The sequence below is a fragment of the Phyllostomus hastatus genome, unplaced genomic scaffold, assembly GCF_019186645.2.
Source record: "Phyllostomus hastatus isolate PE091 unplaced genomic scaffold, TTU_PhHast_1.1 phas_scaffold_755, whole genome shotgun sequence".
In the NCBI taxonomy this organism is placed as follows: domain Eukaryota; kingdom Metazoa; phylum Chordata; class Mammalia; order Chiroptera; family Phyllostomidae; genus Phyllostomus; species Phyllostomus hastatus.
The window spans coordinates 12,690,424-12,707,889 of NW_025334039.1; the positions used below are offsets into that span (position 1 = coordinate 12,690,424).

Below are 17,466 nucleotides of genomic sequence, written 5' to 3' on the forward strand. Positions count from 1 at the left end.
TTTGAGTCTTCCAAAAAAAAATGCACCGAGGCTGAATGCAGCCTCTCACAATGACACCAGCTGGCACACTGATACAGATGGGTTCCCAGAGCACTCACCTAGTGGGGGGAACCTGTACTACAAGGGGCTCACCCTCCAGGAGATCATTCCTATTTGGGGAGTTCCTCCTTGTGGGACACCCCCCCAAAATACCAGACAGGAGAGGAGAGTGGAGATCTTTCTCCTAGTGACATGAGATTATGCTTTTGAAAGTGTTTTGTGAATTTCAGAAAACTCTACACATGTAAGAAGTTGTATCAGTCTTGGCTTAGCCAGTTCGCAGGAGGAAGACCACAGGAGGGGGTGGGGGGGCACTCAGACCTACCTGCCCCCATCCCAGGGTCTTTGGCTTCAGGATGGTGAGATTACAATGATCACACGTTTGTGGGCGCTTCTGATTCCCAATACCGACCGCTTCTGTCGAGATTTAGGGATGTGAAAATGCAGCCTTTTCATGCTGTGCCCAGCAAGTGCCCTTCCTTGAACAGGTCTGTTTCAGCAGCTGCTGTGGGTGCTGGGACAGCCCCTGTGAGTCCTGGGCTGTGCCCGTTTGCCATGTAGTGTGAGGTGCCCCCATCTGACGCTCCTGTCCTCCCACCCCCGTCCCAGGTAAGCGGAGAAGTGTTGGGTCAGGAGCCCGGCCCCCGGTGGAGTCCCTAGACCAAAGGCCAAGTTCAGCCTTCCACAGATGACCAGGGCAGTGAGAGATAAGGGTCACACTTTGGACTCCAAGCCAGAGAGCCTCACCAGGGGCCCTAGGGTCTCTGGGCCACGAGTCGCTTCTGTTGGCTGCCCCGCTCCCCTACCTGGTTAAATGAGGAAGACATGGCAGCGGGAGGAGGAGGAACAGCACTCGGTCGTTCCCCTCGCCGCGGCCCCCAGCGCCCCCAGCGCCCCGGGATTTATGCCTCATTACTCTGGCGCCTCCCGGGGGTCTGGCCGAGAGGGGTGCACCTGAAGGTGCACGCGCGGCCCCGGCCCTTCCGCTTTGGCTGGGTGGGTGGTGAGCTCAGGTGCAGAGGAAAGAGGGGAACGGGAACCGGGCGAAGCGAGCTCTCCTTCCCGGGAGGGTGGTGGCTGCGTCTCGAGCAGGGACTCCTCAGGCCCTAAGGCTCCACGGGCGTCCTCCCTGCGCGGCGGGTCCGGTGCCCACGGTGAGAGGGAGGTGCCTCCCTGCGTCCCCGCCCCTCCCTCGCCACCGTCCCTCCCGCCCGGCCCTGCGCTGCGCTGCGCTGCCCGGGTCGTGCGGGCCGCTCGGTCCCAGACCCAGGCCGGGCGGCGGGGCTGGCATCGCTGGGCCAGCCGTCAGCAACTGTGAGCCCGGTGGTCGAGGGCAGCAGCGTGGCGGGCTGGCGCCGGGACACCTGTAAGCACAGGTAAGCGAACAGGGGGCGGGGAGGACGGGGGGCGCGGGGGTGAGAGACGCTGGGCAGCCGGGTCAAAGATCAAAAAGACCGCGGGTGAGAAGACAACGAGGGAAGACAGAGCCCCTGGAGGGAGAAGTACTGGGAGACAGTGACTGCTATTCTCCCCTACTCAAAAATCAGAGACAAAGTAAGGGGAGGGCGGATCAGGGGTCGCAGGCCCACCTGGAGGGGAACCAGTAGCTGCTAAAGAGGCCTCTTCCATTCAGGCCTTGCCCACTCAGAGGGTGGGCCCTCTACCCAGCTGGAGGGGGAAGGGATGGAGCCCCACGCCTGGCCCCCAGCTCCACCGAGCTGGCCCCAGAGGCTGGGGACGACCAAAGGTAGCCCAAGACCACTGAGACCCTCCTTCCACCTGGCTGAACTCGAAGGCCATCGGCTTGATGGCTGTCCCTCCCGCATGTCCTCGTCTGTAGTCAGGAGGGTCCCCAGGGAAGGGGTGGACAACCTTTTCAGTACAGGGCCAGATAGGAGTCTTTTAGATGTTGAAGTGCATGCACTCGGTCTCCGTCGGAATACCTGAAAAGCAGTAGTAGACCGCCAGCAAACCCGTAGATGTGGCTGTGTGCCCGTAAACTTCCCTTATGGACGCTGAAATGTGAGTTCTGTATCATTTTTCTGTGTAATGAAATAGTATTCTTCTTTTTATTGTGTTCAGCTACTGAAACATGTAAAAAGCATTGTCAGTCTGCAGGCTGTACAGAAACAGGTGGCAGGTCCAGGCAGCCTCCTGCGCTGTCCCCAGGACCCCTCTCCCCCCCCACCCCCCACAGCTTTTCCCTGGGCTGTGTTTGGAGAAAGGGAGGCTGGAACTAGGCGCCGAGGGAATCCCCCACCTGGGGGCATCCAGGAACCTGGGGACTTGTCTATTGCCCTTGCTCCCAGCTACTCTCAGGACCACAACATCATCTGAGGCCAGTGCAGGGCCTTACCCGCCCCCTGTTCACACAGGTGCTGGTCTGTGCTTCTCCCACCCCTACCGAGTCACAGACAGATGAGGCAGCCATGCTCTCCTGACAAGTGGCCAAGCCCGTGACCCTCCCCCTCCTCCCTCCCACCCCTCCCCTCCCCTCCCACCTTGGTCTAGGGCCTGGTGCCACCCACCTATCAAAGCTGGCCCTTCCATCATCCCTTCATTTTTCTCTTTGCAGCCTCAGGGGACCCCCTTTCTCCTGGACCTTGGAGCTATGAACATTTGGAGGTGACCCAGGAGAGAAGCAATGCAGGCTTTTGGTTCTCCATATGAGGGTCTCCTCCGAACACTTTGGGACTCCCACGCTGAGTCGTATGGGGGCCAGCATCCGGTCTCTGCCCAGAGCACTGCTGTCAGTCTCTATCCCCGAGGCGGCCCCATGCTGGTGAGTCCAGGCTGTGCCCCAAAGGTGACCTGGGTGGGGCAGGAGGGAGGACACCCCAGCTTTCAAGTCTCTGCCTTTTATAGGTTCGTGGGCTGCTCTATTCCTATCCCTCACCCTACCTTCTTTCCTGGGTTGGGAGACAGAGGGAGGCCGTGCTGGGCCACGCTCCCAGGACTCCACACCCATCCCGGGCAGATGGGGCCCTGGAGGCAGAGAGCCAGGAGAAGCCAGGCCCTCAGAGGAGGTGCTGTTAGACAGGTCTGAGGCAGGGAGCCGTGGAGCTCCGCCAAGCCTTGGGGATGGCCCCTCGCAGGCTCCCACCTCCCTATGGGAGGAGTCTGTGGGCTCTGAGTCAGGGCTGGAAGAAGAGCAAAGGTTCACCTTGTCCCTACACTGAAAGTGGGGAGGGGTGTGGGGGCTCCCTGCGCTCCACCCTCCTGGCCTGCCTCCAGTGCTGACCAGTGAAAGGGGTGTGGAGGCCAGCAGCCTTTCCCTCAGCCTCCAGGCTTCCCTCCACCTTGAGAACCATTCTGCATCCAGCTGGAGGTGTCCTCAGCCTTACTGGAGGAAAATTTGGTCTGAGGACACAGGGAGGACAGCTGAGGACTCTCCCAGGCTGAGGGCAGAAAGGGAGAATAGGAAGTCTGTGGGGGTAAATCAGGCCACAGGCTGATCAAGGAATGTGACCAGGCCTGTCCAGGAGGAGACTTGTGGCCATGGCCTCGACCTCTCACAAGGAAGGGCAGCTGCTCCCCACAGGATGGGACACAGGCTTCCTGCCCGTGGGGGGGGGGCGGGGGGAGCCGCACAAGTGTGTGCCCGCATCCTCACAGACAAGGGGGTTTGTTCACAAACCAGGGAAGCTGTGAGGGGCCCAGACAGAGCATGCAGCGGGCCCCGTGCGTGCAAGCCTGTGGTACAGGGAGCGCACATGAGTGGGCGGGTATGGGGGGACACACTCCAGAGCCCAGGCATGTGCGTACCTGTGCACTGCTCTGCAGGAGGTGTCTCCTTCTGCCCCTGGGCCCACTCGAGGAGCCAGCTTGGCATGTCCCTGCCCAACCCAGTTGGCCTCTCTGGCAGCAGCCACTGTGACTCAGGGCAGGAGCGGCTCACACCAAACTGGTTTGAGGGGAGAAGTGAGCCAGCTCAGCTTACAGGCAGCTTACAGGGGTGGGGGGTGCCATCTGGAGCGAAGAGTGGCCCCCGCTACCTCCCTGGGCCTTCTGGGGGAACGGAGGCAACACCCCCAGAACCGCTCTGCTCTTCCCTCAGGATCCCAGTCGCACACACCTCCACGACTACGTCCCCTTTGTCAAGGGTTCCGGCCAGACCCGAGCCCAGTCTCCCGCGAGGCTTCGAGAATCGGAGCCTGAGAAGAGGCATGGAGGCCATTTTGGGGCTGGCCCACCTCACTCCCCCAAGCTCAAGGTAAGGGGTCCCCCTGCTCCCACCAGCAGGCTCACAGCCTGAGCTGCAACGTCCTCCACAGACGTCCGAGCTGAGAGCTCAGGCAGCCCCTCCAATAAGCCGCCTGGCTCTGTCTGGAGACCTTCTCAGGAAAACATCCCTAAGCCGTGCTACCTCATAAAAATGTCCACATTATGGGCCAATGTCAAAATGCTACCTGAGACCCCTGGTTTCGTAAGTCCTGTTCTGGTCCTGAAGGTCTCTGTGAAGGGTTCTATCTCAGAAGACCCCTTGGAAGGCACCTTCCCGGCCAGGGAGCCCAGGGCAGACCCCTCCGTCCAAGGACCTTTCTGCAGACCGCAGTGCCTCTCCATCCACGTTCCAGTGATGCCCTTGCCCCTGTAATCCCAGCTGGAGGTCCATCCCTGTCCCCCAGGCTTCCACGTCCTCATGCACACTCAGTGCTCACACACACACACACACACACACACACACGTGCAGTCCTCCCTGGGCCCCGTTGGGCTGGGCGTCCCGGGCGTGGCCACGACTGATCCCCTTCTCAACTCCACCAGGAAGTCACGAAGGCCCGGGAGCTGGAGATGAGGCTGTACACATTCAGCATGTTTGGGATGCCCCGCCTGCCCCCTGAGGACCGGCAGCACTGGGAGATCGGAAAGGGCAGCGACAGCAGCCTGACCGTCGAGAAGTCCTGGAAGGAGCTGGTGCCTGCTCACAAGGTGGGCCTGCAACACAGCGTCTGTCCCCGTGGGGTCACAGACACAAATACACGCATCTCACCTCTGCCTCCTCCCAAGGGAAAGGCCTCAGGTCACGTGGGGAAAGCATTTGGAAACATTTTGCTCTAGGTTCAAATCCCAGCTCTGTCACTTACTAGTGAGACCTTGGTCGTGGCAGCAAACCGCACTGAGCCTCAGTCGCCTTACCTGCAAAACAGGGACAACACCTATACACTGGAGGGTTGGTCTGAGGATTGAAAAGTCATCTATGAAGTAGATCCAGTCGCATTTCACAAATGGTAGCTGCTGTTCTTGTTGTTGATCCCCAACTGAACCAGCCCCATCCCCACCCCAGGAGATGAGCCGGGAGCTTTGCCACCAACAAGAAGCACTCTGGGAGTTGCTGACCACAGAGCTGATTTACATACAAAAGCTCAAGATCATGACCGATGTGAGTCTCCCTCAGTCCCAGCCTTGGGCACCGTCCTCAACCATATACTCATCTTCCCCAGTCCTCCCAGACCAGAGGGACAGGGTTGCTGGGGGAGGGAGGGGCGAGATCCCAGGAGATCCCCATGATCTGAGACCTTCCCGGGATCTTGGGAGGGAGGTGAGCAGCACTGAGGTTGGGGGTGGTGATACGTTAGAGGGCTGGGCTGAGAGGAAGAGGTCAGGCGCTGACACCCTCCTCTCTCCCTGCTCTAGCTTCTAGCGGCCGGTTTGCTGAACTTGCAGCGAGTAGGGCTGCTGACAGAAGTGAGTAGGAGCTCAGGAGGGGAGCCCCGTACATCCCAAGCTCTGAGCCCCAGGAGTGGGGGAGGGGAAGGAGGTAGGGGGTGGGGTCTCAGAGAGCCCTCCAGGCTGCCCAGTCTGACTTCCTACTGCTCCCTATTCTAGGACGCCACCCGCCCTCCTTACTCGCCTTCTCGCTCTAGACCCCGAGCAGGCCGCAGCTTCTCCAGCCACCCCCACCATCCAAGCTTAGCCATTCTTGCTTGTCCAAGGCCAATGCTGCCTAACGGTGACCTGCCAAAGCACGTTGCTAAATTCTGCTCCCTCCTCCAGGTGTCAGTTGAGACCCTGTTCGGAAATGTCCCCAGCCTGATTCGCGCCCACCAGAGCTTTTGGGAAGAGGTGCTGAAGCCCACCCTGGAGAAGACCCGGGCCTCGGGCCTGCCCCTGGACCCTGTCAGCATGCAAGATGGCTTCCTGGCGGTGAGGCATGGCCAAGGGCTGGGTGAGGCGGGCCTGCAAGAACCCGGGGGCCCCTGTCTGCAGGGCATGTCTGTGCAACTGGGATCCTTCCGTGGCTTGAGGGGGTCCAAGGGCACAGGCCCTACCCCAAAATATCACCTCACCTCCTGCCTCCTGCCCTGCACTCAACAAGTATGACCTCTGTCCTAGAGGCTTTGGGCTTCTGGAGACCCTTATGACATGAAAGTGCAACTGTCTCAGGGAAGAGTTACACTAAGCTCTTACCAACTATAAATTCTTACTTCTTAGCTGGACATCCACTGACAAACAGCTGGGAGCGAGAACAGGGCCTGGGGGAGGTGTCCCCTAGGGGGCTGGGGAGGGCATGTAGAAGGCCACAGAGGGAGGTCCTGGGAGCGTGGAGAAGTGTAACAAGAGAAAGCAGGAAATCCAGGACCACACTTTCTTCCTCAGTTCTCTCTAGCCAGGAATACGTGGGCCTTGCAGAGTTGGAATGGAATGGGGTCAAAAGGTGGGGAGACAGTCTCCTGGGAGCCTAAGGTGGCCGCCTTCAGCAGGACAGGGCTTCTGGGCAAGCCTCAGCTCCCCAGCCCTCTGCCCGGTGAAATGGGACCTGCAGTGTCCTGAAACGTTCCAGCTGAATTATTGATGGCAGGAGTACATTCAGGGGGCAGGGCACAGCGGGGGCTGTGGGCAGGAGCTCAGAGAGCAGCAGTAGGTCGACCTCTCCAGTCTTTTAACTCCTCCTTGAAATCCAGAGAGGGGGGCTGGCAGTCATGGGAGATAGGGATAGGCAGGAGCTAAGGGGTCTATTGGAGGCTGTCCCCATCACCTACCCCACCCCCTACCCCTGCTCCCCGTGTGCTGCAGCCAAAGCCTATATCTCATGACCTTCTTCCCCTGCCTGCTCCCCGCCCCACCCATCTGTCCCTCCAGTTCAGCCAGCGGTTCCAGCCCTATGTCCAGTACTGCCTGAGAGTGAAGCAGACCATGGCTTATGCCCGGGAGCAGCAAGACAATAACCCTCTCTTCCGTACCTTCGTGCAGGTGGGAGAGGGGGTTCCAGGAAGGCAGATGGGCGGACCTAGACAACTAGGCCCCCTCCCTTCCCAATCTCCAGGGATTGGGAGTCCGTCACTGGGGTGGGGCAGGTGGGGGCTTGCAGACTGCTGACCCCTGCCCACCTTCCCTGGCAGTGGTGTGAGAAGCACAAGCGCTCGGGGAGGCAGATGCTGGGTGACTTACTCATCAAGCCCCACCAGCGCATCACCAAGTACCCCCTGCTGCTGCAGGCTGTGCTCAAGAGGAGCCCTGAGACACGAGCCAGGGAGGCCCTGAACGCTATGGTAGGGGGGCTGGCAGGGCCGGCGTCCTTTGGAGTTGGAGGCTGGTGTGCGGGAACTGCTCTCCAGGAACTCTTGAGGGTCTCTTTTCTTGCATGTACGTGACATCGTGGCACTGACCGGCCAGCCTGAGTTCAGATGCTCTGGTTGTCAGGTTGGGCGGGATGAGCAGGGCGAGGAGCTGAGCTGCTCCTCCTTCCACACCCCACCCTCACCTAGATTGCAGCTGTGGAGTCGTTCCTGAGACACATCAATAAGCAGGTCCGCCAGGGCGAGGAGCAGGAGAGCTTGGTGGCTGCAGCTCAGCGCATTGGGCCCTACGAGGTGCTGGAGCCGTCCAGCGATGAGATGGAGAAGGTGAGCGAGGGAATGGGCTCAGAGAAAGCAAGGTCCCCAGGAAAATGGATGAATCGGAAGCCTGGAGGGAAGGGACAGAGGTGCCAGAGAGGGGTGTACCCACCATTCTTTCCCAGTGGTGAGGGTCCCGGGAGCAGGGTTCAAAAGAGCGGAAAGGAGGCACTGGCACCACTTCCTCTCCCTCTAAGCAGAGGACTGACGGGAAGAGACAGTGCTGGGGACAGAACAAAGAACCACCTTGGCTGGGAGGTAGTCACGAGCCCTACCCAGGCCCCTGACCCTCTCTTCTCTGTGTCCCCCAGAACCTGCGTCCATTCTCCAGCCTGGACCTGCTGTCCCCCATGCTGGGCGTTGCTCCTGAGCACACCAGGCAGCTGCTGCTGGAGGGACCCGTGAGAGTGAAGGAGGGGCGAGAAGGGAAGGTGAGGAGCAGTGGGCAGGAGCAGAGAAATGAGAGGTGGACTGAAGAGAAGGGAGAGATGATGGGAGGTAGGACAGGAGTCAGATAAGCTGGAAATGGGAGAAAGGTGTGTGTGTGTGTCCATATTTGCGTATTTTGTGTGTGTGTGTCTGTGTCACTTCTATGTGTACGGGGAAGAGGACATGGTTCTGGCGAAAGCTCTGTTTCTGTGGCTGAGTCAGACGCTTTCCCTGCCTGTAAAGGGAGGGAAGGGACCAAGCTGACACCTGCTCCAGCTCCGGCATTCTACAGCTGTGCACTTGTCCCCGTGCACGCGCACCCACGCATGCGCACTTAGGCATGAGCCCCAGTCCCTGTCCCACCCTTCCCCCTGATCCAGTTGACCCTGCCTCTTTCTCCTGCGCACGCCCCCAGCTGGACGCCTACCTGTTCCTCTTCTCTGACGTGCTCCTGGTGACCAAGCCCCAACGCAAGGCAGACAAAGCCAAGGTTATCCGCCCCCCCTTCATGCTGGAGAAGCTTGTGTGCCGACCACTCCGAGACCCTAGTATGTCTCTCCTGCCAGGACCTTGTTCTTCTCCTTCCCTCTTGGCAAGGGGAAAGAGGAGTCGGGATGGGGTTCCAAAACAGTCCAGCCCCTGAAGCACACCTTCTCCTCCACCAGACAGCTTCCTGGCGATCCACCTTACTGACTTCCAGTGCGTCTCCAGTGCCCTCATCGTGCACTGCCCCAGCGCTTCAGACTGTGCCCGGTGGCTAGAGAAGACCCAGCAGGCCCAGGTATGTGAGAGTCAAGAGTGGGAAGGGGTGGCTGGGTCCCTGGAGCCCAGAAACTGGAGCACTGAGGGGAAGAGGAGGCAAGGGAGGCTGGAGTGCATGCAGATTCAGGCTGTCCTCAGGAGGGAGACACAGCCTGGACCATCCATCCATAAGAGCACGGAAGAGTGCCTTGAGCCAGTGGCTCAGTGGCTCAGCCAGCCCCGAGAGAGCCCAAGACAGCATCCCCCTGAAGGCTTCTATACCCTGAAACAATTCATCTCCGAACTTCATCCTCCTTCCAACAGACGTAAATGGGGCCCCTGCTGGCTGCAGGCACTAGCTGGGTGCTAGGGAATCAGAAAGGAGTAAAACATTCCTGTCCTCAAAGAATGTGCACTGCAACCTAGCTAGACAAATTAGTGTAGGGACGCAGAAACCTGCATACATAGGAACTTGGACCAGAAGGGAACAATTCGCTGTACCTGATGGGAAAGGGACAGTCCAGAGAGAGGGTGTGCCAAGAAGCCTTCACAAAGCAGCTCTTCTCAGAGCACCGTTTAGGGGCATGTAGGTGTATCTCAGGGATGCAGGGAGGGAAGGAAAGGTATTTCAAATGGAGAAGCGGAATGTGCAAAGGTCAAAGATATGAAACACGTGTATGTGTGTGTATGTGTGTATGTTGAGAGACGCACAGGTATCACTAGGACATAAAGCACAGGGCAGGCACAGCGTCAGAGAGGCTGGGAGGTAAACATCGCCAGCGTGCCCATCGTAAGGAACTTGAACTTTGTCTTTCAGATGACAGGGAACCAGCAAAGGTGTTAAGCAGGGAAGTGACGTGGGCAGATTTATGTGATTAATGCTAGAGGAATTCAGTAGAGACAGCCAGTTGGAGCTGTATTGACACCACAAACTGGGTGGCTTAAAGAAACAGAAACTCATTCTTTCCCAGTTCTGGAGGCCAGAGTTGGAAGTCAAAGTGTCAGCCTGCCATGCTTCCTCTCCAAGGCTCTAAGGGGGAGTCCTTCCTTGCCTCTTCCAGCTTCCAGGTGTTCCTTGGCTTCTGCACCCCTGCCCCTGTCTTTTCACCATCGCTGTGTCCAAATTTCCCTCTCCTGTCTTTTATAAAGACACTGGTCATTAGATTTAGAGCCCACCCTAAATCCAGGATGATGTCACCTTGAGATCCTTAACTCAGGATCTTTGCACCCTCTTTCCAAATAAGGTCAGTCACAGGTCCTGGGAGTTAGGACCCAGATTTATCTTTCTGGGGCCACTGTTCAACCCACTGCAGAAGCAGAATGACCAGAGGAGGGTGGGGATTTGAGTTGGGCTTTTAAGGGTGGGAAGACTGTGAGCAGAAGAATCAAGGAATAGTCGGGCTGGGTTTGTTTGGGGAGGTGACCATGGCGGCCTGAGTCTGGAGCAAAGCGTTCATGTGAGCCAGTGATGGAGAGGCCAGGCTCTGCAGGACCCCAAGTGCTGCAGTGTGGACTGGACGACACTAGACTGAACTGGGTTGACAAGAGAAAGCTGCCATAGATTCTTAGCAAGGGAAGGCCAAGGTGAAATCAGTGTGTGCTGTCTTGAATTGTAAGATGGCAGTGGTAGGTGGGTGGGAGAGGGGAAGATTGGTGGCAGGAGATTTACTCCACTACTTCGGGTGTGAAACATTGAGAGTTAGTGCCACGGCCTTAGGGACACCTTAAGGGAGGAAGGAAGGAAGGGAGGGAGGAAGGGAGGAAGGAAGAAAGGAAGGAAGGAAGGAAGGAAGGAAGGAAGGAAGGAAGGAAGGGGAAAACAGGAACTAAAGGAGAGACAGCCCTGGCTGGTGTGGCTCAGCCTGCAAACCTAAAGGTTGCTGGTTCAATTCCCAGTCAGGGCAAATGCCTGGGTTGCAGGCCAAGTCCCCAGTTGGGGGTGTGCACATCAATCTACATCTCTCTCACACAGTGATGTTTCTCTCCCTCTCTTTCTCTTTCCCCTCCCCTCTCTCTCTAAAAAAAAGAAGTAAATATATAAAAGTCTTTAAATTAGGGAAACTGGTTAAAAGCTATACCGAATGCATGAAAATCTAGGCTCAAGTACCAGGTTCACCTCTCACTAGCCGAGTGATCTTGGGTGAGTTATGTGGCCTCCCTAGGCTTCCATTTCTTCACCTGCAAGTGGATATAAATAATAGCAGTCCTTGCTTCGTAGGGGTGATTCAAAGATCACTCAGATTAAGCACACAGCACGGTGCCAGCTCTAAGGAAAAGCTCCGGAACACTTCCACAAAGAGAAAGGACGGTTTGCTTCCCGGGGCTCCTGCTGGAAAGACTGCTTTGGCAATGATGCCCATGACAGAAATGAAATCTTTAGAAAGGGTTACCTGTTTGTTTGGCTGTTGTTTCCTGGGAGGTGTTGTTTCCTAGGGTAGCCATACTCAGTTTTAAGCAGAAGTACTTTGGAAATGCGTCAGTGGGAGACAGCCAAGTGGAGATATCTTGGAGGTTTGTGGAATTACGGAAACACAGACCTGGAGTTCAGGTGAGAAATGAGGATAAACTATGAGAGCTACCAGGAAAATAAATCTTAAAAGTTCTTATTACAAAGGAAAAAATGTAATAGTGTATGATGAGGGGTGTTAACTAGACTTATGGTGGTGATCATTTCATAATACATAGATATATATTGAATGCTTACCTTGTACACCTGAAACTAACATGATGTTATATGTCAATTATACTTCAATTTTAAAAACAGAAGAGGCATTTTGAACAAGAAAAGAAATCTTATTGTAGAGTCTAAAAAATGCAACTTCATTATTTTTAAAGTGTTTTAAATCAAATTAGTGTTCCTCATACGGCTTGCTTTAATGAGTAGATAACAGTGACTTGTCACTAGCACATTAGTCAATTAGGGCCTCTGAAACCTTTGAGAATATGTGAGGAGCCTGTTCTTTAAACAATTTTTAAGCGTTCATTCACTGTCCTCTCTGTGATATCATATCATAATGTGGACGGCCTATCTGAGAAAGGGAAAACCAGAGCTTAGTCTCCGTATAAATACAGTATTAAAAATTTTGAATTAGGAAAGCAAAAAAAGAAACATGAGGTTTTTGCTGTTAAAAAAAAAAAAAGAATGAATCAGGGATGAAAGGCAGAACCTCAAGATAGCGTGTCCTCGGCCACTTCCCTAAATACCTAAACAGGAAGGTGCCGGTTCCCAGGAAGGCAGAGGCAGGGACAGGGGCGGAGGCGGGGGTGGTTTTCACGGCGAGAGTGGTCTCCACCTGGCCTGCCCAGGCCCACTCCTAGTGCCCTGTCTCCATGTGACCTTCCCTCTACGCCACCCTCCCCAGCACAAACACTGTCCGCATGCCAGCCTCACTGGCTGACGACTGACACCACGCAGGCGGTCTGTTGAGGTGTACTGCAGGCTGGGCAGGAACAGGGCAGAGCACAAACCGGACACAGGCCCCAGCCTCTCCAGGGCAGGAGGTGGGGGCGCTTACCAGGAGGTGGCCTCTTGTCCTCACCACTCCCACCATCAGAACTCTCTCCTGTCCCTTTGGTTCTGGGTCCCAGGGCGATGCCGGACCCCTTCCTCTTTCTGATCCCCCAGGGGACTGCTAAAAATTGGTGGTACTTTATTATGCAAAATAATTTTGCCCCCAGAAGTCTCACTCCTAGCTCATAGAGAAAAGGAGGCCACTTCTGAGGCGTAAAGCACAGGGTCTCCCCTTGCGAACAAAGAACTGCAGCTTTGAGATTAGTTTGCCCTGCTGGTATCTCACACCAGATTCTTCTTGGAGAGTCCCTGCCTCCATCACCGTCAGTCTGTGTGAACTGCAGAGGGCAGTGGGGTGTCTGCTGGGCCTGAGACAGCAACCCCCAGGGGTCAGATGATTTTTTTCTCCCCCTCACAGAAACAGAGATGATTTATCCCTAGTGGGTCTACCCACCATGGCTTAAGCTATTAGGGAAAAGGAGCTTCTCAAGGGAAGAGAGACTGAATCTTGGGAAATGCCCATATTTAGGGAATGAGGAGAGGAAAAGGCACCAGGGACAGGAACAGAAAGAGCTATCAGAGACGAAGGCCAAGAAATGAGAGGGGAGGGGCCGGGCTCTGAGGACTCCCGGCCCGGCTCCGGTTATCTGTTCTCGGAGGATTACCTCAGCTCAGTCCCCATCTGGGGAATTGCACTGATAAAGAGAACTGCCTTGCAAGATAGTTTAGAGAATTATGTAAACTGTTTGGCCCAGGCCCAGCACTTAATGGGCGCTGCATAAATGTTTGTTATTGTCGGGTAGTCAGCGGTGCCGGGCCTGGATGCTGACTGGGCAAGGGCCTCAGCGTCTGAAGGACTTTGAAAGGGATGCCGGTGACCCCGGGGCAGCAGGAGAGGAGGCATTTCCTCTCGAGGCTTCAGTTTTCCAACCAAGCAAAGGAAAGGAAGAAGAGCTGAATCTAGGGAGCCCTCCCTCCTTCCCCCCCACCCCACCCCCGCTTTGTGGGGGTGTCACCTTCTGGCTCTGGCACCAGTCTCGTCTTCCTTTCCCACCCTGCCCCCAACATGACTCTCCTCTCATCCAAGCTGAACAAACCCTCCCTGGGTTGCTGGAGAGGGTTGGGGTGGCTGGGGACCCTTCGAACAGCCCTAGCCCCCCTGCACCTGAGATCCCTGCCTCCCTGCTTCTTCCTGGGGCAGGGCCTGAGGCACGTTTAGTGGAGATGCTGGTAGTGGGTGTTCCTTACACCCCCCCCCACTCCCTCCAGCTCTTTTCTTCCACACACCATCCCTATTCTGAACATCCCAAACACAAAATTGAACTTGGGTCTTGTGGGGCCAAAGGGCCTGGCATCTCAGCAGGACAAACAGGCTGCTCTGGCCCCTTCCAAGCTCCAAGAGTGGCCCCTCCCACACTGCACACAGCTGGGAGATACGGTCTGGGGACAGGGAGAGGTCCCAGGCCTTGGCCTGGTGTTGGTTTCCTGCCCCCAGGCACCGTCACCCCTTGCTCTGGCCAACAAACCAAATCTTATGAGACTGCTAAGAATCCTTGCAATGTTTTCTCACTCATGAGACTGACTACTGGCGAGCACCCTGGGCAAGGAGAATGGGAAAGAGAAGCCCAGGTCACACTGATGTCATTTTCCTCTCCCTGTTCGCCATTTCTCCAACATGTCTCTTTTACTGGCCCAGCTACCCACTGTGTTTCTGGAGGAGCTTGAGAAAGGTCCAGGTGCCCAAGAGTTGCTGGTTCAGATACATGAAGCAGGAAGACACTCAAAATGCTTAGCATGGGCATCGGCCAGACAGAGTGGGGTGTTGGAAAGGGGGGTTTTCGAGGTCTCCTGCTGTGCCTGATGTTATCCCTCCAGCTGCCGGGTCTAGGGGGCAGGGTAGTCCCAAGGAAGAGAGGTGGGAGGCTCAGACAGCAGCCCTTTGCTGACCAGCATGGAAGTACTTTAGTATTTTCATGACAGGTCCATCTAGTGAGCACTGACCTCAGTGCTGCCTGCAGCAGCCACCACTCCCTGCTTTGCCAAGCCTCTGCCTTCAGCCTCTCCGCGGTCCTGCTGCCTTCCCCCTTGCTCCCCCAGCGAGCGCTGCCCTTTCATAACTACCTACGCACCCTTTCAGGCTGCCCTGAAAACAGTGCAGCTACTGCTCTGGGACTCCCAGGGAAAGGCCCAGTCCCAGGCCTGTTTCTCTCTACCTGTGTGACCTTGAGCAAGTGCCTTCAGCTTTCCAAGTCTTGTTTGCTCATCTGTAAAATGGGCTGCTATCCATGCCTTCACCCTGCAGAGTGACAGTGTGTCTCAAAGGACTGTGTGCACATGGAGGTGCTCTGAAAACCACTTCTCGGATGTCACTATTTTATTCTGATGACATCTCCATGGAAATGTTGAGAAAGACAGAACATAAAATGTATCCTCTCCCCACACCTTTTGAGACACAGTCTTGCTTTCATCTCTGAAGGACAGCAGAGTGTTCAGCACAGGACAAAGCCTGCCCCAACCCACTTTTGTCGCAGGAAGAAGAGTAACCCGAGGACCCAGGACTTATACCACCATCACCACCAATCATGGAGGACTTCCTGAAGGAGGGGGCAGGCCAGCTAGATAGAGGGCTTGCCAATGGGGGGCACGAGAAGCAGGAAGAACTGTGCATGGAGGAAAGGGGGGCCTTCTGCTCAGCCCACCCACCCCCAGGACCAGCTCAAGACTTCAAATCCTGGTTCTATCCCACTTTCTTATGTCATGATCTTGGCAGTTACTCACCTCAGTCTCCATTTCTCAGTAGCAAAGTCAGAGAAAGGATAAGTATTGGGTTAAATGAGATAGTGTATGTGAAGCACTTGGCCCAGTACCTGGCATTCAGCAAGTGCACAATAACTGAGGATCTTACCTTCCCACCCCAGGCCACCCTGCAAAAGCTGAAGGCGGAAGAATATGTCCAACAGAAGAGGGAGCTCCTGGCCCTCTACAGGGACAGGGACCAGGAGTCTCTGGGCACGAGGCCCTCCACACCTTCCCCAGAGGGCTCTCAGAGCAGTGTGGAGGGGAGGTAAGACCCACCATAAGCTCTCCCATAGTAAGTGGGCTGTAGGCAGGGAGGGAGGGAAGAGGAACCCACAAGGCTGAAAAACGGTATGGTAGTGCTTGGGGGATTAGGAATAGCCTGAGGAACCCACGCCTCAGGTGGACAGCAGAGTGGCACCAGCCATGCTAAAAGCCTCCTGACACAGTCAAAGTCAGCCCTCCCAGAGTCGGTGCCGGCCGAAAGAAAGGCCCGAACTCCCTGAGAGGGGCAGGCTCCCCAGGCTAGGAATGGAGAATGAAGTCCAGTCTGGATTTGCAGAATCTTGGAGCTGCAGGGACCAGCTAAGTCCACATCCCCAGAGGGTGAGCGGTTCATCCTGAACAGGGGGAGCTGTCCAATAGCATGCTTAAGTAGGGGGAAAAAAGATCCATCAGTGGGAGGAACCTCAGATGTCAGGAACCCCCACAGAAAATACCTGGGTGTTTACATCACACACGGGCCTGGACCAGGTGGCTAAAATGTCTTAGAGGAGCTTACAGTCCAACCAGAGAAATGATAAAAACAGCACAGTGCAAAGGTGAAATCAACTTAAGTTTGGAGGGGCTATTTCTGAATGGGGTGATCAAGGGATACTTCCTGGGCTTGAACTTGACCCCTTAGCACCTGACTCTGACCCTTCATTAATTTGTAGGACTCTTGACTTCTCTGCTGTCATCCCCCATCTGGTGGTGACAGAAGACTCGGATGACGACAGTCGCTCGGTACCAGATGACGCCTCAGACTCTGGCTACAGCACTCTGATTCCCGTCTCTTCCAAGGGGTCTCACTCCCCGCTGAGCCGCCTACGCCCGTGGGCCCTTCGGCGGCACCCTTTCCACACCTTCTCTGCCCTGGACCTCCGGGATGTTACTTTGCGCCCCCAGCCTTCCGACCCCCAAGCTCCCCAACGCCGAAGCACGCCCGTCCTGCCAGGGGAAGCTGTCCGAAGAGGAAGCAGTCTTCCCCGGGGAGAACCGCCAGCCTGGTCTGAGGAAGAAGACGGGCCCTCGGCGGGAGAGAACGTGGTCGTGGAGACCTTGCAGAGGGCTCGACTTCGGGGGCAGCTCCCACGCTCCCCCACCCACACTGACTCTGCTGGGGAAAGCCCCTGGGCATCCTCAGAGGACGAGGAAGAGGGGCCCCTCTTCCTAGGACACAGCCGTACGCCCTCCCCTCGCCCCCTCAGGGCTGAGGACATGCTCAGGGAGATCCGGGAGGAGCTGGCCAGCCAAAGGATTGAGGGCGCCTCAGAACCTATTAGGGACAGCAGGCCTCGGAAGCTGACTCGGGTCCAACTGCAGAGGATGCGCGGGCCCCACATCATACAGCTGGACACCCCGCTGTCCACATCGTAAGTGCTGAAAGGAAGGTGGCGCGGAAGGAGCGGAGGGGAAGGCCAGTGTGGAGTAGGAGGGGGTGTCAGGCTGGTGGGGAGGGGTCGGTACCGAAGGAGGGCAGTGCCAGAGCAGGGGCCATGGCAGGGAAGGGCCCTCAGCCTCACTCTTCACCCCAAGTCTGCCTTCTCCTAACACCCACCTCCCTTCTTTTCAGGGAGGTGTGAGGAACACTCAGGACTTTGGCCGTTGCTCCCTGAGGAAATCCCCCAAGAGTGCTGGTCACCACCCCCACCCTGGGACTCCACCTCAAGGTCCACTCTCCCCATGAAGCCTGGTTCGGGGTTCCCTGTGCTTCCTGCTCTAACAACTCTGGGGATCAAAGCTGTGCATTTGTGTCCCAAAGACACCCAAGCCCCACATAAACTTGTGCATAAACATGACTGCCCAGTCAGCGCCAGGTGAGGGTGGGAAGAACCTGGGGTGTGAGTGGCAGAG

The 17,466-nt window shown here is 56.5% G+C and overlaps 1 protein-coding gene across 1 annotated transcript; it reads left to right on the forward strand.

The window, feature by feature from the left end:
• The first annotated feature begins 1,238 nt into the window (after nucleotides 1-1,238).
• On the forward strand, nucleotides 1,239-17,406 carry PLEKHG6 (pleckstrin homology and RhoGEF domain containing G6). The gene is made up of 16 exons (XM_045826427.1): nucleotides 1,239-1,415; nucleotides 2,615-2,821; nucleotides 4,097-4,252; nucleotides 4,804-4,968; nucleotides 5,324-5,419; nucleotides 5,674-5,724; nucleotides 6,034-6,183; nucleotides 7,120-7,230; nucleotides 7,380-7,529; nucleotides 7,746-7,883; nucleotides 8,186-8,305; nucleotides 8,719-8,851; nucleotides 8,969-9,084; nucleotides 15,474-15,619; nucleotides 16,287-16,985; nucleotides 17,186-17,406. The coding sequence occupies exons 2-16, from the start codon at nucleotides 2,684-2,686 to the stop codon at nucleotides 17,193-17,195; spliced, it is 2,379 nt and encodes a 792-aa protein (XP_045682383.1). The 5' UTR covers nucleotides 1,239-1,415; nucleotides 2,615-2,683; the 3' UTR covers nucleotides 17,196-17,406.
• Nucleotides 17,407-17,466: the final 60 nt, after the last annotated feature.